Raw genomic sequence first — 24,902 nt, 5'->3', positions numbered from 1 at the left:
ATTATTAAGAAGGCTGGTGAGATTTTAGGCACTGCTAAGTCAGAGGGAGGCTTGTTTTGGCTTAAAGCAGGATCTCAAGTTGCAGCAGTAGTCAGTAAATCTCAGCCTGGAGTGAATAACAAAGCTATACATGACAACTGTGTGCACTTATTGCATAGGAAAATGGGGCATGCTTGCTGGAAAAGTGTACTAAAAATGTCTGAATTGGCTGATGGGGGTAATTTAAAGAGTTGTAACAAGTACCTTGATTGTAATGTTTGTAAAAAGGTTAAAACCCACAGAGTCTCTTACCCCAGAAGTGACAGAGTTAGTGAGTCACCGCTACAGCTGGTTCACATGGACGTAATTGGTCCATTTGCTGTAAGCAGGGGTGGATCGCGTTTTTCATTAACAATTGTGGATGACGCCACGCGTTATTCTTGGGTTTTTCCCATGAAGAATAAGGGTGACGTGTTCACTAAGTTTAAAGGCTGGGTGGCATCTGTGGAAAGATTTCTGTCCATTAAACTCAAAAGGATTCAGACGGACAGAGGTGGCGAATTTATGTCAAATGCTTTTAGAGATTGGTTACAAAAGCGTGGCATTGGGCATAGAAAAACGAACACTTTTTCCCCAGAGGAGAATGGCGTTGCAGAGCGAAAAAACAGATCTTTACAAGACATGATGTTTGCCATGCTTGATGATGCTGATTTGCCCATGTCTTATTGGGGGGAGAGCATGCTCACCGCGTGTTATCTCCAAAATAGGCTCTTTCATCAAACAATAGGTACAACCCCGTACTTTAAATTGTTTCAGAAAAAACCCAAAATTGACCATTTGCATGTGTTTGGATCAAAAGCCTGGGTGTTAATTCCAAAACAAATGAGGAAGAAGGGAGATCCTAAGACCAAACAGTTAGTGTTTGTGGGTTACCAGGAGCTGGGAAAAGGTTTCCGCTTTGCTGAAGGGACAAATGGCATTGTGATCTCCAGGAATGCCAGTTTTTGTGAACATAGTGGCTGGGAGAGACTACATGCCAATACTGAGGTTTGGTTTGAACCTTCCCAGGAGCTTCATGACTCTGAAGGTAAACATAGAGAATCAGAGTCTGAGGGGGAGGAAAGTTCAGATAAGAGCTCTCAAGAAAGTGGAGTTGCCCAAAGACCAGTTGTTAAGCAACAAAAGAGAGGTCATAGTTCTGAGGAGGAAAGTGGGTCAGAAGAAAACTTTTCTCCCAGAAGATCTAAAAGACAAAACAAAGGAGTGCCTCCAGTGCGTTTTTCTCCAGATACTGCAAATGTGTTTAGTGTGATTGCAGAACCCAAGAGTTTTCAGGATGTGTTAAAGTTACCAAAAGAGGAGGCAGAGCTCTGGAAGCAGGCAATGGAGGAAGAGATGTCCTCTCTGAATGAGCACAAGGTTTTTACACCAGTAGCAGCGCCTGAGGGGGCAAAGATTGTAGGCTGCAGGTGGGTGTACAAACTTAAACCTCTGGTGACAGGAAAGTACAAATACAAAGCTCGTTTAGTGGCTCAAGGATACTCTCAGAGGCCTGGAAAAGATTATGACGAGACTTTTTCCCCTACTGCTAAGGGGGACAGTGTAAGGCTGATTTTAACGCTTGGAGCAAAGAGAAAACTCCTGTTAAACCATTTTGATATCCAGACTGCATATTTACATGCATCAATATCAGAAGACCTGTATCTAGCCGAACCGCCTGGTTATGAGACAGGTTCCAATAGAGTGTTGAAATTAAACAAAGCTCTATATGGTCTTAAACAGGCTGCAAGATCTTGGAACAAATGTTTCCATGAGGCCTTAGTGTCATTTGGTTTCAAGCAGAGTACAGCTGACAATTGTGTTTATGTACGTGGTACAGGCAGTGATCAAGAGTTTTGTCTGATTTATGTAGATGATGTATTGTATGCTTGCAAAACAGATAAACAAACTAAAAGGTTTGCCAAGCAATTGTCCAGTAAGTTCAAAGTGAAAGACTTAGGCCCGGTTAGGACATATCTAGGGTTGGAAGTGTGCTGGGCCCAAGATGGCAGCTGCCTAATTAGTCAGCAGAACAAAGTTAAACAACTACTGACTACATACAGGATGCAGGATTGCAAAGGGGCAGTGGTGCCTATGGATCCAGGTTTCATAAAAACACTTCATATAGATGAGAGTCCTGAATTTGAACATCCTGATGTATATCATTCTGTAATTGGAAGTTTATTGTATCTAGCACAGTGGTCCAGACCTGATATTAGCTATGCAGTAGGCATATTAAGTAGATTGGTCTCAAAACCCACACTAAATGCCTGGAAAGGGGTAAAACAAGTTCTGAGATACCTCAAACAGACAATTGGTTATATGTTACAATTAAATTCTTCAGAGGATGAAATGTTGAGTTGCTACTGTGATAGTGACTGGGGAAATTTGCCAGATAGAAAATCTGTCACAGGACTGGTCATAATGGTCGGTGGAGCTTTAATCAGCTGGCGGTCACGCAAGCAAGACGTTGTAAGTGTGTCATCAACGGAATCAGAGTACGCCGCGTTGAGTGAATTGTGCAACGAGGTGATTTATTTCAAGCATTTGTTAACAGATTTAAATGTAAATTGTGGAGAACCAGTACAAGTTTACATTGATAATCAAGCTTGTATAACCTTAAGTAAAACAGGGTTTCAAATCGCGTTCCAAACATATCTCTGTAAAATACCACAATGTGCGTTGCTGTGTACAAGACAATGTAATCACCTGTACTTATGTATCAAGTGAAGAAAATGTAGCAGATGTGTTAACTAAACCATTGGCAAAGGTAAAGAACAAGCGAATGTGCAAGGGTTTAGGTTTGCTGGAAAAATAATCTCCTACATAGGTGTATTTGATGTTAATTGTCCAGCAGAATCTGTGAGGGGGTGTTCAGTTTCTGTTAATTGGTTCTCATGGGAAACTTACAGATTCTGGCTTCACACAATTAACTCAAGGCAGTGTCAATTTACTCTTGGCAGAAAGCCAAGGTCAGCTTGACCTAGAAACTACTTACTCTGATTGGTTAACGACCAGCACTCAACTCTGTTATCTAGGGATTGCTAGCACAGGGTGTGTTAGGGGTGTGTTAGGAGTAGGAGTGCTGTGTATGGTTAAAAGAGAGAGAGAAAGAAAGGATTTATTTTGCTCTGTTTTGTATGCAGAAACTCTGCTGGTTTTATTTTTCCTTTTAATAAATCCTGTAAATAGTTATTCTGAGTCTAGCTGGCTAGTCATTTCCACCTCAGCTAGCTTCTTCGCTGTGCAGGAAAACTCTGCTACGTTTGGGCTAAAGCCATTAGAGCTATGCCTGACACTTCAAAGTTCCATGACGGGATGGAAGATGTGTAAAGGTCACAGCCCAAAATGTATTTGCCTGGCTTGCATATTTGTCTCAATAAAAGGAGGCCCCACAGGAATGGTGGTAGCTCGCTTCAGACCACCTGTGCGCAGCTCACATGATGATCAACACCTGTCTTGGGCCTTCACTTCAGTAGCCGTCCTGTTGCAATGAATGTGAAACATGGCCTGTTTGCAAGATGTTAGCTGCTGTACCTCCTTTTTAAGAACTCTCCTGAGAAATGCACATATACAGGCCTGCATTTCTTGTGGGAAATGCAAATACATATATAAAAAATGAAGTTGTGTTTACCGACATTTCCAGAATGTGCTTGGACTTACAGTCTAGGCCAGTGGTGGCAGACCTATGGCACACATGTCAGAGAGGACACTCAGAGCCCTCTCTGCGGGCACACATGCTGTCGCCCCAGCAGGGCTGTAGCTTCTGTGCTGGGGGGAGTGGAGGAGTGTGGAGCAGAGGAGGGCTGGGTTAGGGTTAGTGTAAGGATTAGGGCAAGGGTAAGGGTTAGGGTCAGGCAAGTAGGAGTGGAATCGGGCTGCTCCGCTAGGCAGCATTGCTGCTTGCACGGGAACAGGAGCTGGATCAGGGCTACTCAGCTAGGGAGGCGCAGGCCCCGTCACACTTTCCGTTGAGGGGTTCGTGGCTGCACTCTCCTCAAGGAAGAGGTTTAAAGGAGCCCCCACCTCCACATCAGATCCCCTCCAAACCTGTGAAGGCAGCCAGGCTGAATAGTTGCTGGGGTTGGGGAAGGTGGAAGCAGCCCGGAAGCTGCATCTGAGAGACCCTGCACCACCTGAAGGCAGCCAGGCGCTCGTCAGCTTCCGAAAAAAGTTCCAAAAGTGGAACACTCATTTCCAGGTTTGAAGTGTTCAGTTCCAAGTAGTTCGAGAACTAAGCTGTTTGAAAACTGAGGTACCACTGTATTTATTTTTCCCAATTTGAACTGTATTTCTTTTTCCCCCAGTGGTGATTTTCTTGTGTCACAATGAGAGTACCCATAAACATTTTTTTTAAGAAGAAAAGCACTGAGTTATACCATAAAATTATATATCAATGGAAAGATAATTTAATGAAGAATGTAATGCAATAACTTTTATGAAGGATTATTTATTACAACAGCAGTCATAAAGAGGAAACGTGAAACACAGAAAAAATGAGATATACATGTTAAATTGTCGTGTTGGCACTTTACGATAAATAAGTGGCTTTTGGGTTGCAGTTTGGGCACTCGGTCTTTAAAAGGTTCGCCATCACTGCCTTAAATGGTTAGGTGGTGAAACCAACTGAAAATGTAATGAACCTCTTTTTCTAGTTCTGTTACTTAAATTCTTGCTTTGATCAATCTGAGGGTTAACTTGTAACTTTTCTCCACTTACTTTAAAGGCAGAGGAAGAGTTATGAGTGCAGGTTAAATTATATTATCCTCACAGTAACTTTGTGAAATAGTTTTGGCAGAGAGGCAGTTACCTGCATATCTTAGAGCTGCATTTTACCACCTATGTTCCATCTACATTTTGAACCCTGGTAGGAGTTTTAAAAATATAGAGTGAAGTATCACTTGTTTTCAAGTGACATAGTAGCTATGCTTGCCAAGAGCATTTATCATTTGTCTACCTACTCCCTTTGCAAGGCTCAGGAGTGTTGGCACGTGACCTGCAGCTGCCCCAGTAGCTCATGATAAGAGCAGTGGCGTAGCGTGGGGGGTGCAGGGGGGGCCGGCCGCACCGGGCGCAACATCTGGGGTTAGGGCAAATCCACGGGTTAGGGGGCGCAAATCCACGGGTTAGGGGGCGCAAATTACTTGCCTTGCCCCAGGTGCTGACAACCCATGCTACGCCACCGGATAAGAGCCATATCCGAGTCCCAGCTGCTGAAAGCCTCCCAAAGGAAAGCAGATGCAATCATGGTCTCTGCTTGTCATGATGTTATCTTGCATAACAGATTAGAATAGAGAGAGATTTAATTCTATTAATGCTCTTATTTTATTTGTAAGCTGCCTTGCGTCCCTCACCAAAGGTGGGGTAAAAAACATTTTTCTGTGCCACCTTTTAAACGCCTGCTAAAAGCCTTTCTGTTCTGCCAGGCCTCTGTAGGCAATTAAGATTACATCCCACACAACCCTACTGGCTTGCTTTTAATATATCCTAATTTTTTATTCATTCGCTGCTTGTTTTTACGTTGTTGTAAATTGTTGCGATGTATCTTTAGGATACGGTAGTATATACATATTTTCCTAAATAAATATATCAACAATTGTGTTGCTACATCTTCTTCCTCGGAGGTTTTTAAGCAGAGATTGGATGGCTACCTGTCATGGATGCTTTAGCTGAGATTCCTTAAAGGGGGTTGGACTAAATGACCCTCGGGGTCCCTTCCAACTCTTTCAGATTCTATGATCACAGACCAATCCTGGCGCAATAAAGGTCCGTCCGGTATCCCATGCGCGCTTTTGTGACGTCACCGGCACGGCCCCCTTTCCCATTGGCTTCAATGAACAAAACGGCACGCCCCCCCCCTACGTGTTTGGCCAGCCTCGTGGCGCAAGATGCTTCAGCATACAGAAGCCGGAGGGAGGGGCCCTACGTAGGCAGCTCTCTCCTTTTTTTGTATCTATGGCTCGGACGCGCGTCCCTATTCGACCCGGATGCAACTGGTGCATCCAATGGAACGTGGACTCCGGGGTGCCCCGGATGTTGTTACCCTTCACACAAGGATATTGCCGTGCACTAGTTTCCATTTGACCCGGATGTTGCTCCTCACGGCCCCTTTCCTGATTGGTTGGTCTCATTTCCCCCCCTTTTGTTCCGTCCGCGAGAGCCGCTTCCTCTTAACCCTTCCCTTGCCACCCTTGCGCATTTCAGTTCCTCAGGCGGTTAAAGCACAGAAAGAGCGGGACACCCGCGCAAAAGCCCCGCAGAGGCGAAGGAGTTCAGCCGCCGCCTCCTCCTTCCTCGCGGACACGCGCTTAAATAAAACACCTGAGCAAGCTTCGCGCTCTGCGCCTTTAAGGCCGGAGAGGTGACGTCAGCGCCGGACGGGGCGGAAGTAGCCGGCGCGGGGAGGAGGTCACGTGATGGAAGCGGCGCCTCTCCGTCCGCCTGCCCCCCGCCCGCCTGACGCGGGAGTCCCGGCGGAGCGAGGCGGCTGACGGCGCGGGGCCCTCTTCCCCCTCCTCCCCCCCCCCGCCGGGCGCGTGACGTGGAGGGGGAGGGGGCTGCAACGGCCCCGGCGCGAGGCGCCTCCTCCCCCCGCCCTCACACGCCAGAAGGTGGAGGGGCCGCCGGGATGGCGGCGGCGGCGGCGGGGGCGCCGGGAGGGGGCGGGGCGGGGGCGCCAGAGGAGGAGGAGCACGAGGTGGTCCGCGTGCGGGTCAAGGTGAGCGGCCTGAGGGGACTCGGGGGCGGGGGGAAGGGCGGCTGATGTCACAGGGGCCGGCGGAGGGAACCGTGTTTCGTATTGGAGCGGGTTGTGGGACGGAGACCCTTTGTTTCAGGAGGGATACGGCAGGCAGTGCCACGTAGCGGTTACAGCAGCGTGGGAAACCTACGGCCCTCCGACGGCTGGGTTTTGGTTTACAATTAGGTTCCTCGCTTTCCCTTTCAGCCACCTGGTCCTAGGGTGGGCTGCGGAGATTTAAAGATGGAATGGCAAAAGCAGAGTGTAGGACAGCATAGTGAAGTTCCTAAACATAGGTGTGCGCCTTCAGCGTTTCACGAAAACTGCAAAATGAAGGTGCCAGGTGCACCTCTGCGGGGAGGGAATTGCACCACTTCGGGGCTGCTGCAGAGAAAACTCTCCTGGGCCACCTACCTGCTGAACCTATGAGGGCAGTGGAACATAGCTGTCAACTTTCAGATTTGAAAATAAAGGATCAGCAGCCTCACCTGTCCCGGGGACAGTCTACGGGATATCTAACAATCCGGGATAGCAGTGGGAAGCAGTGGGAAACAGCACTGGACTAAGGGAATTTCCCGCAAGAAAAGGGAAGGTTGACAGCTATGCAGTGGCACTACCCAAAGACTCCCCTCTGCCGATCTTGACGCCTGGGAGGATCTGTAAGGGAAGAAAGCGGTCTTTCAGGTATGCTGCTGAACTACGACCCCCATCACCCATGGCCACTGGCCATGCTGGACCATGGCATTGCTAAAGGGCCACACGTTTCCCACTCCTGGGCTAAAGCTGAGCAGGGGCAAATTCCTGCTCAGCCTTTGAACTTACTGTCTTGCACAAGTCATTGCCTCAATGCAGACATCACACCAAACAGTTGTTTACAGTAGCCATACTTCTAGTTCTCAAAGAGTTGGAGCCGCTTTCTTTCAACTTGATGTACCGCTCATTGCTGTCAAATTGTGAGTGGCCTCCTTGGTGGATACAAATAACAAGTAGTGTGTTGACTCTTTTACACAGTTATTAGTGACATTTTAGGAACTTAGATGTGGAGAAAGAGATTAACTTGCTCTCAGCGTGCAGTGGGAATTCACACTTCCTAGTGCTTTATTACTCTAAGAAACTTTACTAAATTTAATAGTAGCTGCAGACAATCTATGAGTGTAAAATAATGTAAAGGAACTGTATTTCATTTCGTAGAAGAACAAAGAGAATGAGTTCACAATTGTTGATTCACTATACACAACCGCTTACAGATTTGGAGATGATTTCTTCTTCACAAGAAGAATGCCTTCAGTTACACACTTTCCAAAATAAGGACAACTTGATAACTCTTGGGTTTCTCCCGACTCTACAATTCTATGACTTTGTCCCTAATGGTTGTACTAATCTATATTCAAGTAGGTAGCTGTGTTGGTCTGCCATAGTCGAAATAAATTAAAACAGTTCTTTTAGAAGCTAGTTATAAAGACTCTTCTTAAAAACCTAAAAACTCCCTTAAAAGAATCAAGTCTTCAAAAAAGTTATATGATCTAAGAAAGTCTTTAAAAGAATCCTTCCAAAAGGGTTTTAAAATTATAATGTAGCACCTTAGAGACCAACTGAGTAGTTTTAGGTATGAGTTTCGTGTGATGCACTCTTCTTCAGATACAGATAATCTATAACACACTGATCTATAAAACACATATTTTATACTCAGATTGTCCAGTTTGCAGTAGCTGCACCTGCTTCTCTTGTTAGGTTTCTAGCACCTGTTACTTTGACAGTATATAGATATTTAGATTACATTTTGGGCAAATATTTCTCCTCTTAAATTTTTCTGTTAGTAATGTAATTAGTGCAGTGGAACCTCGGTTCCCGAACGCCTCCATCATCATATGTTTTGGTTCTCAAATGCCAAAAACCCGGAAATAAATGTTTCCGTTTTTGAACGTTTTTCAGAACCTGAACGTGTGACACGGCTTCTGCTGAGTGCAAGAAACTCTTGCAACCAATGGGAAGCCGTGCCTCTCTTAAGACGAATGGGCTTTTGGAACGGATTTCATTTGAGAACTGAAGTATTTCTGTATTTGGTTTTATACTAGTCAAAAGTGTTATTTTGGCAGACTGATGTAAGCATGGTTGGGGATAGGTTCAACTGAGTTCACTGGCTTGTTTCCTGGTAAAGCTTGTTTACTCACGTTGGAAGTATGTTGATTGATTCAGTGGGATTATCGAAGTAATATGCTTAGGGTTGTGCAGTTAGTTTTTTAATTGGAAGCCACTGCTTTGCTAATAATAATAAATTTATTATTTGTACACCACCCATCAGACATAGGTAGGACTATGTCTCTGTGGCTGTAAACCTTCTGTAAATGATATAATCTGGACCATACTCCAGACTGCGTTAAGATCTGCTCACTCCATTGTTTCTGTTAGCGGGAAGAGATGACATTGTATATGGAAGTAGCCAAAAGCCATTTTGGACCCTTTTGCTTTTGTGCGATGTTGAAGGATTATTGCCAACCTTGTAGCTATGTAGATACTGCAATAGCTGAGCGATAGCTCAAATATTTTGTAAGTTTCAGCTCACATGTTTGGCCCCCAGTATCCCTGGTTACAAAATATTGAGAAACACACCTGTGTATGAGATCTACCTTTCCCACTAGTAATCTTTCCAGTGGCAAATCTGATGTAAAAGAGCTGAATTTGCCCCTTGATGAAGTCTAGGTTGATAAGAAGCAAGATGCACTGACCAATATACTTCAGAAGGCCTACTTTTGTGAGAGAGATTGTCAAGCTTGCTGTAACTCCATTGATGTAAATGGAATTGCATCAGTTCATGGTCAGTGAACTATCCCCTTTGTGTATTAATACACTAACAATAGAACCATTCGTTGTTCCTCTCTCATTAGGGTTATCCTAGGGGAAGGATCTGTTCTTTGGTCTGTAAAGTATCAGGCTTATGTGTTTGGTATATATAGATAGCATTTAAAGGGCTGCTTTCACTGTGAGTAGAACGACCCCTTAGAACTTAGTATCATTGTGGTAGAAAAGCAGTGTGTGTTGCTGGTGGTGTGGAGATTTGGAGACAAACTTTTTATTTCTGTCAATAGGGAAATTAAGAGATTATAGTTGGATGGCATTCTGAACTTGTTTCCCCCGACCTCTAAATCACTGGATCTCTGCTGGCTCCAAGTTATAGGGTTGGTTCTTTGGTCCTGCTTACTTTTTGTAATCCTTTCAGAAATGTGAAGGCTTCTTGCAACCTGAGTTCCGTACCTTTGCTGTGGATCCACAGATCACCTCACTGGATGTATTGCAGCACATCCTCATCAGGGCATTTGACCTCAATGGGTGAGTCTGGGAAGAGGATAGAAAATATGGAACTGGGTGGTCCCAACTTTTAGCTCCCATGCTACTTTTCCACTAAATGAAAAAAGGAGGTCAGTGAAGGTGGAGCTGAGAGATAGAGCTTCTGTTTTCATATCTAGGAGGGGAATGATGTTTGAAGGGACATGAGTAAAAGTGACATGAGAACAGGAAGCCTTGCATTCCTTTCCCGGTTCTGACATCAGATCTTCTGAGAGCTATGGATTTGATCCCATGTTCAAAGGAGAGCCTCTCATACCAAGGGATGTCCTCATAAGTAAGGAGAGGGAGAGTGGTTAAACTTTGGATCACCAGTCTTCTTTCATTTCAAATAAACATGAACAATCTTTACCTTCATTATTATTAACAGCTTCTGTTTTCAGAAGTGAATTAGAGTTACAGTAAAAACATAATTAAAAAAGCACATGGTAATATCCAACAAATCATTTTACTACCTCCTCTTTGCTTGTGAGAACTAAACAGTTACCTCATGCAGAGAGTGAGATAGGTTCCCTTGCAGAAAACCCCCAGATATTAGCACAACAAGGTGCTAAGTCTGGATGGGATTTAGCTGTTACGTTCTGGGTAAGCCAGACCTGATTTCATCACATGTATATAAAGCTGGACAGCCTGTCTGCTACACAGACAGTAGGAAACTTTGTCCTGAGAGCCACTTTACATGTAATATATCTTGTTTTGGTGTGGGACGCAGCATGCATGCTTCTTGTACAGTTGTGAATGATGAAGGCACATATATTTGCTCCACTGCATGTATGTACCATGTGTGCCTGCAGTGAATTAAACATATTCAGCAACTGTGACTGCATATTGTTGTTTTCTAAACAACATCAGAAGAACAGCCGTGTAGGTTCCATTAAACAAAAGAGGTGTCCTGTTTTAAATGCGGGGAAAGAATATGAACATGTCTGTCTTTACTCACTTTAGGAAGAAGAATTTTGCCATCAGCTATCTGGGCCGAGATAAGCAAGGCCAAGAATCATATTTGTCACTGATGTCAGATTGGGATCTGGGCATGGCCTTTGCTGGAGCCTCCAAGCCTTACTTGCAGCTCAAGATAGACATCAAGCCCTCAGAGGATAGTAAGTAACACACACACACACACACACACACACACACACACACACACACACTGAACAAGAGAGCTGGGAGTCCTGGTTCCAGTCCTTGCACCGCTTGGCCCCATCTCAAGTCCTCACTTGGCTCCTTATGTTATGGACGTGTCCAAGGAATTCAGTTCTTTTGTCTTCTCTGCCAGTGTTGTTTTCTCTTGTAGAAATGTTACCTGATTGCTGCTGTAAAGAAAGGAGTGATTTGAATCACTTGATGTTGATTTAGGTACAGAATGAAGCATCAATTTACTGGAGACTCTGAGGGAAAAAAATCTTAGGGCTGAAGAGGGGGGATTGACTATGTTTCCCCACCCTCCCATATACCTTTCCAACTCTGGCTATTGTATATTTCTCAGTTTACTTTAGAACTCCCTGTTGCCTTTTTATAGAGTGCACTTTGATCACTCCCGTTTATGGGTGGCATGCAAAGCAGCCCAAACCGTTTTTCAGAGTTTGTGGATTCTGTGTTTGCAACACGCGAGTGCAGAATTTGGTACTGACTGTAGAATCCAGTTCCCTGTAACTCATCCTTCTTTTCAAAGCAAATTTCTAGGGCTTTTTGATACATATTATTGTTTTCAAGCATGTGATTATGCTGGATTATTATCCAGCAGAAGCAGAATTGACCCTTCACGGCAGAAGCAGAATTATGTAAAATAAGCAAGAATGTGTAAATGTTAATACTTTGTTTTCATCATTTATACAGATCATGGAACTTTGCTTTATGCTCTTTTTTTCTTTTTAAAGTGAGGTATACACAGCATGATTATTTTGTTTGTGTCCTTTCTGTAGCACTTCTCAACACGCAGTGAGATTTGACCCTGTGAAATTATGCTGGGTGGTGGGAATGGCAGGCACAGGGCTTGAGGAGTTGGCTCATGTCATTGCCATATTCTCTTAGGCCCCCTGCTAGAAGACTGGGACATCATCAGCCCCAAGGATGTGATCAGTACCGACCTGCTGCTGGTGGAGAAGCGGTCTCTGGCAGCAGCAGCCCTGCCCTTCACTCAGTCCATCATCTCCCAGGTAAGCCCTAAGAGGGTGATTCTTTTGACTTTCATGATGTGATGTTCCACAAACAAATATCCAGGATATTTCCATCCTTGGATGGAAAGAGGCAGAGGAAAGAAACTAGTTCTAACTTCCATTATCTTCCAGCCTAGCTCTATTCATGAACCACAAAAGATCCAGTTTGTCTCCATACCAGCTTTTTTGGCTCAGAAGATTAACTCCCTCTCCTAAGCTACAGAGGTGACCCTAAAGCCAAGATATAACTACAGACGTATATACAATGTCTGAGGCGGCTTGCCTGTTCTCTTACCTTTGTGTTTTAAGTTACTGAGCTCCTGCTGTAGAAGTTACAAGTTCTTTCTTTTGAGCATGGTTGCGTACAGGTTACTTTCTGACCTCAGCTTTACTTTTGTCAACTGGCAGGTGGGCAGGACCCTGTCTAAGGTTCAACAAGCACTCAGCTGGTCCTATGGCGAGGACGTCAAACCTTTCAAGCCCCCGCTGAGCGACTCCGAATTCCACACGTACCTGAACCATGAAGGGCAGCTGACAAGACCTGCAGAGCTGCGTCTCCGAATTTTCCACGGTGGAGTTGAGCCCTCTCTACGCAAGGTGGGGATGGGGGTTCTGGAGGTCAGTTTTCTGCCTCGAGAGACAGGCATGTGGTTAAGGGGGCCAGGGCAAGGCTTCTTTCCCTTTGCTCCCACTCTGAGGCCATTTGTCTTGACCTTGGCATGGATGCATGTCTGCTGCTCTGAGGGCGGGTGTCTTCCTGTAACTGATCCTTCAGCTTGTTGCCATTGATGGGAAAAGCTGTTCTGGTGTTGAGTCATCCTCCCTGTTTCCCACAGGTGGTTTGGCGATACTTGCTAAATGTCTATCCTGATGGGTTGACGGGTCAGGAGCGCATGGATTACATGAAGCGGAAGACTCGGGAGTACGAGCAGCTGAAGGGGGAGTGGGAAGCTCGCGCCAGCCCCGAGGACCTGGACTTCATTCGCAGCAACGTGCTGAAGGACGTTCTGCGAACAGATCGCACCCATCCCTACTACGCAGGCTCAGATGACAACCCCCACCTGACAGCCCTGCACGACCTCTTGACCACCTATGCCGTCACCCACCCACAAATCTCCTATTGCCAGGGCATGAGTGACATCGCCTCCCCCATTCTGGCTGTCATGGACAACGAAGCTCACGCCTTCATCTGCTTCTGTGGCATCATGAAACGCCTGGAGGGCAATTTCCAGGTGGATGGTGAAGTCATGTCGGTGAAGTTCTCCCACCTCAAGCTTCTCCTCCGCCATTCAGACCCAGAGTTCTACTCCTACCTCCTTTCCCGGGGCGCCGATGACCTCTTCTTCTGCTATCGCTGGCTGCTGCTGGAACTCAAGCGTGAGTTTGCCTTTGAGGATGCCTTGCGCATGCTGGAGGTCACCTGGAGCTCCTTTCCTCCCGACCCTCCTGAGAAGGAAGTGGAGTTGGTGGGCCCGCCGGCCAGGCCCGGAGACAGCAGCCAGCCTGTTCGAAGGAGACACATGTTGCGTCCAGCTTGCAGTTTTGAGGCAGCTGGGGACCAACCCTGCCAAGGGGCAGTTTCTGATGAGAAGACACTAGTGAAACAGTCTAGCTTTGGGGAGTTCAAGTATTACAGCACTCATAATGAGGACAGCTCAGAGGATGACCCATCGCCCAGATTTCAGCGCTCAGTAGAAGAGGACGAGGACTGTAGCAATGAGCAGGATCCATTGATCCAGACAACTAACGTGGCCAAGTCCTTTTCTGCTCCATCCCTTCGGGCCTTGACTCCACCCTCGCGAGACTCAGCCTCCTCCTCAACCAACGGCAATGAGGAAAGCCAGTCGGATGAGGAGAAGGGGGACTCTGTGGTTCACACCCCTTCCTCTCCCTCCCGTGGAACTGCTGCCCCTTCTCCTGTTGCTGCAGTCAGCCTGCCACCCCCGCAGGAGTTTGGCAGAGGCAACCCCTTTGTGCTCTTCCTGTGCCTCGCCATCCTCCTGGAGCACCGAGACCATATCATCAAGAACAACATGGACTACAATGAGCTGGCCATGCATTTTGACCGCTTGGTCCGTCGTCACAACCTGAACAAGATCCTTCATCGCGCCAAGGCCCTCTTTGCCAACTACCTGCAGTCTGAAGTCTGGGACTCTGAAGAGGGTGATGAGGCAGCGGCTGAATCTCCTGCCGCGTTGTGACCCCACACCCCACCCCTTTTCTTCTCTTGACATGTGGGGACTGGTTCCCTGCTGCCATTATGGTGCAAGCACTGATGTGGAAGGGTGAACAATGAGTAATCCGGCTTGGTCTCAGCTCTACAGTAATCTTCATGGGAGGTGGCCTGGAGCGGCTAAGTTGGATTGTCCCACTCAATACACCTTCTGTGTCAAATGTACTCTGTTTTTATCTATCTCTTTGTGCAAATATCTTGGCAGAGATGTTCCATCTATCTCCTGTGCCTCCTACCCTTCCAAGTGCTAATTATCTTCCTAGGAAGATCTACCCTGGAGCAGCCAGGTTTTACACTCTGTTAGCCCCTTTCCCTCCTCCTAGTCAATACTTGACATGCATTTCCCCCTCTTATCTACCCACTTAGTAATGTCCTCCTTAGAATGTTGGTCACTAAGCAATCAAGATTGATTTCTGACCCTTCTGTAACCTGGTCTCTTCCGTTCTGGGCAGGTTTGCCAAAGGCATTTTTAAATGCTGAATCTTGATGTGACCTTAATTTCCCTGCACATACGCCTCTCTGCAAAAACTTGCCTTTTAAGCTGAGTTATTCAAATGTTTTTGCCCATTTGGGTTTTTTAAAAGCACTTTATTTTCTCTATAATTTTGTTCATTCCTCTAATATTGCCTTTCTGTTTTAGCTTGAAAGCGCTTTTTAAGAACTGAACTCGCAGCCTTGAAAAAATATGCTTGGTGTGTTTAACAGTGGACTTGTAACACCCCATTGCCCTTACTGGCCGATTTTTAATCCGAACAGGTTGTCCTTTTTTAAATTGGGCCATCTCAGTGGTCTTTTGTGAATTAAATACTCGCGGGGAATCAAGAGTCTAGTAAAAGAGTGGATTGGGAGAGTTGAATGGAGTCTTGATGCCACAGTGCCCTTATAGATCTTGCTCTTGGGTAAGTAATACCTTGTGTCCGGCTCACACACTTTCTCTTAACTAGCGATCTCCTCAGCTGATGTATCATCCAAGATTTGCTTGCTGTAAAAACAGCCATTGCCTGGTCAGGTGGGTTTTGTTTCCAGTCTCTCTAACTGGCTTTCTTATTTAAACGCAGGTTGCCAAATTCTTAACAATGGTTTCTCTATGCATCTTTAGCTTGCAGGGCAGGATTGCACTGGAACATGTAGCAACAGATTCTGTATCATTAGACAGAGAGAACTCAAGCTGCTTCTAGTCTTAATGCATTAATCTGAAGTCAAATATTAGCAAATGGTAGTAGTGTTTGCCTCTTGATAGAGAAAAAGTGTTTTGATTCTTGAATCTCCATTCTTTCTGTTTCTAGGTTAAACTGGAAACCAAATCACTTGTGACCCTGTCTTAAAACTGTTTGATTATTGAGAGTTGATACCTGAATAGGCTGTGCCACTGGAAACATTTTAACTCCAGTGTTAGGGTTCGGTTTCCATTTTAGATGTGCAATTCCTAGATTCAGTGGCAAATTATTTTGAGACTCCCCCTTACCCCCTCTCTCTTAATGTTGGGGGTGCCACAGTGTGCCCTGTTCTGCCCCCCCCATGTGTTCATTTGCCTGCCTTAATTCACAGCTAGCTGTGGCTTAAATCCCCAGGGTGGGTTTCAACTAACTAGTTCTGCTGTGGAAACCTGCATAAGGACATCTGCCTGCACAACAGGGCTTCCCATTCCCTCCTCCACACCCCCTGAAATTTGCTCTGAGGGGTCAGGAGAATCCCCAGAACAGCATGCGGGAGGGTAGAAGAGAGGGGTCATTCAGTCCAACAAACTGAATTATTGCCATAACACTACATTCAATTCCTGCTCCAGACTAGAAATTTTTGGGGAGAAGCTTAGAAAAAGGATATACAGGAAGGTGGGAATGAGGTGAAGTGTCTCAGGCCATCACATTTTTTCTAGCCAGAGTAGCCTTTGTACTAACATGGGCTTTTAAACCTCTGCCGGCCAAGAGCAGAAATCAGCAGGGGCCACAAATGAGGCTTGCCATCAGCAGTGAGGTCTTAAGCAGCTTCCTTTCTTGATTGGTTGGAGTTAGGTGAATTTTAACAACCTGAGAACCATCAAAGTCAATAAGAGAAAATCAAAGCATGGCTAATTAAAAGGGACTTCAGATAGCTTAGTGCCACAGAGGCACCTGTACTTCATTTGGGGGGCGGGATACAGAACTGCAAGTCCTATCTATCTGTATTTTTTAAAAGGCACGAGCTCATTCTTTTAATGAAATGTCCACTAGAAGGAGCTGTAGCTTAGTTTAAAACAATGAAGCTACATTGGCGGAGGTCTGTACAGCTCTCTACACCCTTTCACCAACTCCTTCCACATTGACACTGATGGCAGACGGCAGTAGAGGTGAAGAACAATCAGAAGGCATAAGTCCTTTTGAGAACAGAGGTCAAGGAAATGTAGAATAACCAGTTTTGGAGCTACATCCATTACATAGGTCCCATATTGTCCTATTTTTTAAAAAAGAAGGTGATTCTGGATGAATGCAGAGCTTTTAGCTTGGCTTGCAAAAGGTGGTTCATAGACACACACACACACACACACACAAATACAAATATAGTGGCTTGCTTCCTACAGGGTGCTGTTGGAGTCACTGTGTCTAAACCAGGTCTCCTTGGTTATTTAACTTCCAGGATGTCCCTACATTATAATCAAGATGCATAGTTCCCCTTTACATTGAGGACAGGATGCACATCAGCTCCCAACCTTTTAGCCATGCTCAGAAAACTTCCTTTCAGGATTGTAGTCCTCAAAGTCTGGTGGTTTTAGGATGATTGTCTTCCTCTGCCTGCCTCACTCCTCCCCCCCCCCCAATACTGTACCATGAGGAACTGAATCGACTACCTGAATAATATAACGGTTTTATCTGACATTGGAAACGTGATTGGTTTATTAACAAGGGGGTTGGTGGGGAAAGAAGAGTTGCTTAATTGGCATTACTTGTAGCGTTAAGGTGTGCTTGGATATTACTTGCTTTGGGAATTGGGAGATGATCCCTTGCCACACTTGTCTGAGCCCCTGTTCCTCCTCGCTCTTCTCTCCCTCCTCCCCTACTTCTGCCACCATCACGCACCCCTCCTGTTCCCTCTGTGTGCCTCTAGCAAAGGAATCTTGCCATGAGGCAGCTGCCCCATGGAAGAAAGACCTGACCCATGGCTTGTAGTCCACTGGGAAGCTTTCCTTACTAAAATAACCAGGATCTTTTTTTTGTGCAGCTCCTGTTAGCATCCATGAAGTCTGCACAGGAGAAGTTCCTGCTGGATGTTCATTAATAAAGGGTAGTGATGATATTCAGCATGTATGGCTGTATCTCTGCTTCTGAGAATCCACTAGGGGCAGCCTTGCTTATCACAGGAGTGCGGTACATTACTAAGCTCCATCTCTCACTCCCCTAATTTCTGCTTTCATTGTACCTTGCCACTTCCTGGCATTGGAAGCCAAGCAGAAGTTTCACAGGCTGTGACGTAAACTCCGTTTTCCGTTATTCCACCTTTGGAGCCTTCTTGCTGCACTTGGTGCTGATGGTCAGGTTCCATTGGAACAAGACTTCTACCTTATCCAAACTTGTTGCTCTGTGTTATATTTATAAGTGTGTGCTTTTACTCTGCCTTCGTATTAGTTGTGTGCTGCTTATTTATTTTGCAAGCTTTTTGGCGGGGGTTATTTTAGTTTTGGGCTGGGATGTGTGCACAAACGCAAAGGTGTTGAGGGAGGGCTGTCTGGCTTTGAGGACTGTTTGTGCCAGAATCCCACTACACATGTTTGGCCTGGTTTTTATTTTTTTGGGGGTAATTTATATAGGCTTCCCACCAGCCCTGAACAAAGTTGTTCAAAGAGCTAAAGCCGAAGAAACACCTTGTTCAAAATTATTTGAGTGAAAATTCAAAATATAAGGGTGTCCGATAATGTTCATAGGCAGAAGATTTGGGATTACAAGAGATGGGGTATTGAATTGGACTTCTATGTGGCTTTCATGAGAAAAAATCTCAGTGGATTGTGTTCCCCTTTCAACAAATGGGAGGTAGAGTGCCATTTTGATTTTCTCCCAGCAACACCAAAATGTGTTGTTTATCCTGTATATTTTCAAAGATTTGGAAGCTTAAATTTGTGTTCACCTGCTGAGAGAATGGAAGCATACGAGCTGCTTTCATGTTAATCCAGCCCCTCTTTTGTAGATCTTGAAGCCTTTAACAATGTCCAGCCTATGTTCAGAGTCCAGCCTATGTTTATGCCTCTGGGACAAGTTTGCTTGGGACATGCCTCTGGGACATAGCTTTGCTGACTCCAAATGGGGTCCAGTGGGGTCAGGGAGTCACCTCCAGCCAACCCAATTTACAAATGAGCTGAAAAGGAACAGCAAGTAGATTGGGTGGCAAGAAGCGAGGCCGTCGCCTTTGGAGTTCAGTCTCTCCCCCCATCCCACAATCTCCCTCCCTCTCATGAAATGTGGCATTCATAGTGCTATGTGCTTGAAGGGGTTCGTCTTATTTAAAACATTTCTGTCTCATATATGTATGCAACTTCTTTCCACTTTTGATCCCCTCTTAATGTGTAATCATTCAACTCAAAAGGCCCTTTTTCTTCAAGGCCTCAGGCACTTTTGTCTCTCCTTGTTTTAAAGCTGATGTGATAAAGGAATGGAAATCTAAATAAAGCAGTGCTGCTTCCTGATTTCATTCAGAGCTGCTTTGGTGTGCCTGGTCTGCCCAGACAGAAATAATGGTGTTGGACAGAAAACAGCAGGTTTCCAGCCCTAGAGCTCACAGGCAGAGATGCGATGAGACAAAGGAGTGAACAGTTGGTAGACAACATATTATAAGTTGATACACACTAAAACAGCACAGATAGAAAATGTGGACCTGTGTTAAAAGTCAAAACGGGGAAATTCTTTTTTAAAATAAGAATCTGTACCAAGAAAAGCTGAATCTGTTTACATGGAATAAACTTCTTCCAAGTAATTTATATAATTGCACTTTAGGTTACTTGTTGGATTTTTTCCTGTCGCGCAGTTGTTTAAAAGTACCAGAGCCAGCTTTTCCTTCCAACAGGGTGAAGTGACCTGCCTGAGGTGGTACAGGAAGTGGAAAGAATCTATCTGTCGGATGGATCAAGACAGGAATTGATGTCTGAATGGTGCAGCCAGACTTTACAATATTGGCCATGGTGTGTCGGAGGGCACCATTTGACCCCCTGCTTCAGGCAGCAGAAATGCCATAGGCAACACTGAAGCTGCAGATCTTTCAGCAGTGACAAACATGGCAACCCTATCCAGGAAGGATTCAATATTTGATGTATATCCATACCAAGCTTGGTAACTGGAGAGTTGAGCTGCCAGCAGCGAAACTATATTTTGTAGATGTCAAATACTTTGCTAGATTCTGTGGGTTGCGGGAGAATAATTTGACTGGTTGATACTGGACTGGATTGTAACCATAAGGAACAAAAGGCCAGTGTTGTTAAACTTGCATAGAATCTATCATAGTTAACTGAACACCTACAGTTTATTGGTGAATTTGCTTAGGGAAACAATAGTACTCCGTGCATTACTAGGAAAAACCTGCTTAGAGTGCCAACAGCAAAGAGGTAGCTAAATGGAGATTGCTGTAGCGATGAGACAGTTTTAGGAGGAAATGTTAGGCACTGGGAAACACAGGCTATGTATCTGCAAAGGACATGGGCTTTACTTGGACACTTAACATCAAAAAGGTCATTGTGCAATTCTTAAATGAACTTCTGGTTGTGAGCCACCAAGAACTGTGTCGAATCTGATTCAGGATGACTTCATTCCAAAGCAGTGACGGTGTAAATCAAGGGTGGGGAGCATGTAACCCAGGGGTGGCCAGTGTGGTACCCTCCTGGTGTTGAACTACAACTCCCATCCTTCCTGGCCATGTTGTCTGGTGTTCTTGGGAGTTGGAGTCTTAACAATAACTGAAAGGAGCACAGGTTTCCTACCCTTGGTGCAAATGCTTCTAGTTCTCAGAATGGGATTAGGATAGAACTTGGCAACAAGGAATGCCTTGTGTACTTATATGCCAACACGATGTAGTGCATATAATGCATAGCTAGAATATTGCCTCAAATCTTGAGTCATTCCCAGGTCACACTGTTTCTCTATGGAGCTGTGATTCCAAAACGTGTCACATCTAAACTCCAACCCATCATATACATAGCTGCATCTTTGATTTACTTATGGAAAGAGTAAACAGGACAGTTGGTTACAGCACGGTGCTGATAATGCCAAGGTTACACGTTCAATCTCCGTATAGGACAGCTACAACTTTCTGTATTGCAGGGGGTTGGGGTAGATGATCTCTAGGGTCACTTCCCTTGAGTTCAGAAGATTGTGCTTCTAGGGGACCTTGGCTCACTTCGCCTGGGCCACGGCTGTTTGATGGAACCGAATTTTCCAATACAATCAAATCTCGGTTCTCGAACGGCTCCGTTTTCTAATGTTTTGGCTCCCAAACGCCAAAAAACTGGAAGTAAATGCTCTGGTTTTCGAATATTTTTTGGAACCCGAACATCTGACGCGGCTTCTGCTTGAGTGCAAGAAGTTCTTGCAACCAATTAAAAGCCACGCCTCAGTTGTCAAACATTTTGGAAGTCGAACGGTCTTCTGGAATGGATTCATGTTTGACAGCCAAGGTTTGACTGTAGTTACTTTCATGCTGACTGCAAGATGGAGCCAGTCAGGCGGAAGGTAGGCATTATGTAAAATTGCAAGGATAAGACAGGTTGCAAGTCGCAGAGTTGCTGCCATCATGGTGATATTGGCTCCTCTGACAGTGGTCCTGGCCACAGTGATCCATGCGACGGTCACCTCCAGGCTTGACTACTGTAATTCGCTCTATGCGGGGCTGCCCTTGAAGCTGTCCCAGAAACTCCAGCGGGTGCAGAATGCTGCAGCGAGGCTCCTCACGGGGTCTCTGCCATGGGAGCATATTCACCCAGTGCTTTTCAAGCTGCACTGGCTCCCGGTGGAGTACAGGGTCAGATTTAAGGTGCTGCTTTTGGCCTTTAAAGCCCTTCACGGCCTAGGACCCTCGTACCTATGGGACGGCCTCTCCCGGTCTGCCCCACGGAGAGCCTCAAGGTCCATAAATAGCAACACCCTAGTGGTCCCGGGCCCTAAGGAAGTTAGATTGGCTTCAACCAGAGCCAGGGCCTTTTCAGCACTGGCCCCGGCCTGGTGGAACGCTCTGCCTCATGAGACCAGGGCCCTGCAGGATCTGATTTCTTTCCGCAGGGCCTGTAAGACAGAGTTCCACCTGGCCTTTGGCTTGGAGCCAATTTGATTCCCTCCCTCTCTTTCTTTTTTCTTTTCCTTCTCCTGCTGCGATGAGGCTACATTTTAATATTTTAATGTTTCATTATTTTAATGTATTTTAATTTTGTTTTTAAGTTGTAATCATTCAACTTGTTTTTATTATTGCTTGTAAGCCGCCCTGAGCCCGGCCTTGGCTGGGGAGGGCGGGGTATAAATAAAAATTATTATTATTATTATTATTATTATTATTAAGTCTGGACACCCAATTTCCAGCTCCAGCATTTGTCCCAATTCACTAACCTCTCTAGGTCAGACTACAACACGTTATATGTGGGATTGCCTCTGAAGAAAGTTCAGCTGATGCAGAATTTGGCAGCCAGGTTGCTCACTGGAGTAAGATGGTTTGAGCATATTACACCCATCCTGGCTCAACTGCACTGGCTGCCAAGTAGTTTCTGGGCCCAATTCAAAGTGCTGGTTTTGACTTATAAAGCCCTGAACTGTTCTGGACCACAATATCTCATGGACCACCCATCCCCACATAAACAGTTCATCATCTGAGACCCTTCTTTGTGTGCCTATTCCATGAGAGGTCAGGAGGGTGGCAACATGAGAACGGGCCTTTTCTGCAGTGGCTCATTTGTGCACATTTGTGGAATGCCCTCCCCAGGGAGGTTCGGCTGGTGCCTTCATTATACATCTTTAGGCACCAGGCAGAAACGGTTCTCTTTTACCAGGCCTTTGGCTAATTAAACAATCTGTGGCTTTTAAACGTGGGGTGGGGTGATAGTTTTTGTCTCTTACTATGTTACGTATTTTTGTGTTTTTATATTGTAAAACTGCCCTGTGATCCTTGGATGAAAGGCAGTATAGAAAACAATAATAAATAATAAAACCTCAAATGTAAAGAGCAAGCTGTATTGTGAACTGGGGTTCACCCCTTTTATGAACTACAGGGTCAGTCCTAGAACACCATGCGAAGCAGTGTCTGTGAAAAGTTGCCTTTCTGCTACTCCTGAGAAACAGGTAATTGGCTACAAACTGAAGCTCCAGGCAGAGCTTTGGCAGCCAAAGAGAGTGTCACTTCCAGGAAGATTTCAGCCCTGGCCTGGCACATCCCTCTCTGTAACTGGTTGTTGATAATAGGAAGAAGCAACATGAGAGTTGGCAAATAGTAAAGGGCATGAACCATCGGAGCTTAAGGTTGGTGATATACTAAAGCAAACAAAGCCTTCAATGATCGGTTGTTAGGAGAAGCTGCGGAACTGAAATTTCCGTCATCAAATTGGATGACAGCTCTCTCTTTTTGTTGTCTTACTCTTTTGTATTTATCATAGCATTGTACACAATAACACACAAAACACTTCACAGAGTAGTTGGCACAGCACAATCCCAATGACAGTTTCTCAGGGTTTGCGTAAGGACTTGTGGTAGGTCTTTAATCACAAACAACTAAACGGAGTAGGAATTGTCCAGGATTTGTCATTTGCTGCAGCAGCAAATGATTAGGACTATATTGTTGGCACCCGTCTGTCTCGAGACAATGGAGTGCTCCTCCGGGGGTGAAGTCCAGCCACTGCATGAGTAGTACCTAAGTGACGTCCCTGGGGCACAAGCCTGGGCAGCGTTCATGGAGGTCCTGGGCTGCCCAGACGACAGGACCCCTCCCTCAGCCTCGCTGATGTGGTCCAGAAGAAAGCAGAGCAATATGTCTGGCACCAGCTTGGCTGCAGGAGTTGCAGGAAGGAGGCACACAAGGCGTGTTAGGAACTCTCTGGATTTGTGTAGGGTTTTTCTTCTGAAGATATCCTGCAAGGCAGCAGAGGGTTAGGCTCAGAGTTTTCTTTCCCCCTTCCCAGGCTGACAAGCCCCATCTGCCCCTCAGGGCCATGTGCACACCTTATTTAAAAGAACAGCCCAGGTGATATACATGTATGCAATATGTAAATAATTCCATATATACAACATACATTTAAAGCACATCCACCCCTGCAAGGAATGCTGGGATTGTAGTTTACACCACACAGAGCTACACTTCCCAGTACAGTGGCACCTCAGGTTAAGAATTCGTTCCGGAGGTCCGTTCTTAACCTGAAACTGTTCTTAACCTGAGGTACCACTTTAGCTAATAGGGCCTCCTGCTGCTGCTGCGCCGCCGGAGCCCGATTTCTGTTCTCATCCTGAAGCAAAGTTCTTAACCCAAGGTACTATTTCTGGGTTAGCAGAGTCTGTAACCTGAAGCGTCTGTAACCTGAGGTACCACTGTACCCTTAACAAACTAGAGATCCCAGCATTACTTTTTTTTTTGAGGAGGTGTTCTTTCAATGCGTGGTGCGCATGTGGGATTAATTACATATTGCGTACATGTATATCATATCAGCTATCAGGATGCCCCATGCTTCCTTCTATTTTTAGGTGTCGCCCTGTCAACTTGCCTGTCTCTATGCATACCCACACCTTGAAGGCGGAGCTGGATGCGGCTTTTTGCCGCCAAAAACACCCCCGTCTCTAATTCTGGCAGTAAAATATTACGTCAGCCCAGGCAATGGGACCTTGTCCTCCATTGGACCTGAGAGCAGGCTAGTTTAGGGAAGGTATGGCAGGCTGGGAAGCAGCTGAGGGGAGGGCTGAGAAGGAAACGCCAGAGCAGAAACAGTTACTGCTTCCCTCTCTTTGGCCACCTGAGGTGACTGCCTTATTTTGGCCTAATTTAGGGCCAGGCCTGTGTTGCCACTGTGAATAGTGCTAGTAAATGTGGGGCAGGGGCACTTGCCAAAGCCTCAATGGCTGTAAGGGCAATTGAACTGAGAGTGCCACAATTTAGGTTTGCATGAGGCACCCACCACATAACTTTGGAGCCAGCCTGGGCCTCTTCTCATTTCTGAGTAACCTGCGTGAAGTGAAGGGATTCCACCAAATGCTGGAACCTGCATAAAATTTCATGCCAGAGTAAATGGGTCTCTAGGATGTCACAAAATTGTACCCAGGAAGGCAAGGCTCTCATGCATATCATAAGTTACCATTTCAGCCCACGTGTCTGGGGTAGGATCCTGTGTCCACCTTGGACTGCTCAAGATCTGGTTTTGCTACATGCTCCCCTTTTACCCCAGTGTTGAGAAGCCGCCAAGGGTGGCACTTACTGGAGTTCCTTTGGGTTGGAAAGC

At 45.7% G+C, this 24,902-nt stretch overlaps 1 protein-coding gene and 1 long non-coding RNA gene across 3 annotated transcripts; both read left to right on the top strand.

Annotated features, from left to right (window-relative positions):
* The first annotated feature begins 6,242 nt into the window (after window positions 1-6,242).
* Window positions 6,243-14,653, top strand: TBC1D25 (TBC1 domain family member 25). Of its 2 annotated transcripts, none has more exons than XM_053371208.1 (6): window positions 6,243-6,736; window positions 9,975-10,084; window positions 11,045-11,199; window positions 12,131-12,255; window positions 12,664-12,852; window positions 13,092-14,653. In XM_053371208.1, the coding sequence occupies exons 1-6, from the start codon at window positions 6,647-6,649 to the stop codon at window positions 14,454-14,456; spliced, it is 2,034 nt and encodes a 677-aa protein (XP_053227183.1). In that variant the 5' UTR covers window positions 6,243-6,646; the 3' UTR covers window positions 14,457-14,653. The 2 variants fall into 2 exon arrangements, with proteins under 2 accessions (XP_053227183.1, XP_053227184.1); XM_053371209.1 differs by lacking the exon at window positions 6,243-6,736 and adding an exon at window positions 6,986-7,021.
* Window positions 14,654-20,642: 5,989 nt separating this feature from the next.
* Window positions 20,643-22,640, top strand: LOC128405071 (uncharacterized). The gene is made up of 2 exons (XR_008328224.1): window positions 20,643-21,271; window positions 21,992-22,640. It is a non-coding gene; the product is annotated as an uncharacterized LOC128405071 (long non-coding RNA).
* Window positions 22,641-24,902: the final 2,262 nt, after the last annotated feature.

Source organism: Podarcis raffonei, chromosome 17, assembly GCF_027172205.1.
Source record: "Podarcis raffonei isolate rPodRaf1 chromosome 17, rPodRaf1.pri, whole genome shotgun sequence".
In the NCBI taxonomy this organism is placed as follows: domain Eukaryota; kingdom Metazoa; phylum Chordata; class Lepidosauria; order Squamata; family Lacertidae; genus Podarcis; species Podarcis raffonei.
The sequence above is the reverse complement of the archived record's forward strand: the minus strand, read 5'-3'. Positions and strand labels throughout refer to the sequence as shown.

Bases quoted from the DNA above. Each gene is read 5' to 3' on its own strand.
- TBC1D25 (XM_053371208.1), top strand. From the start codon at position 6,647: ATGGCGGCGGCGGCGGCGGGGGCGCCGGGAGGGGGCGGGGCGGGGGCG. The intron at 6,737-9,974 runs GTGAGCGGCCTG...TAATCCTTTCAG, and splicing joins TGGTCCGCGTGCGGGTCAAG to AAATGTGAAGGCTTCTTGCA. The intron at 12,853-13,091 runs GTGGGGATGGGG...TGTTTCCCACAG, and splicing joins TTGAGCCCTCTCTACGCAAG to GTGGTTTGGCGATACTTGCT.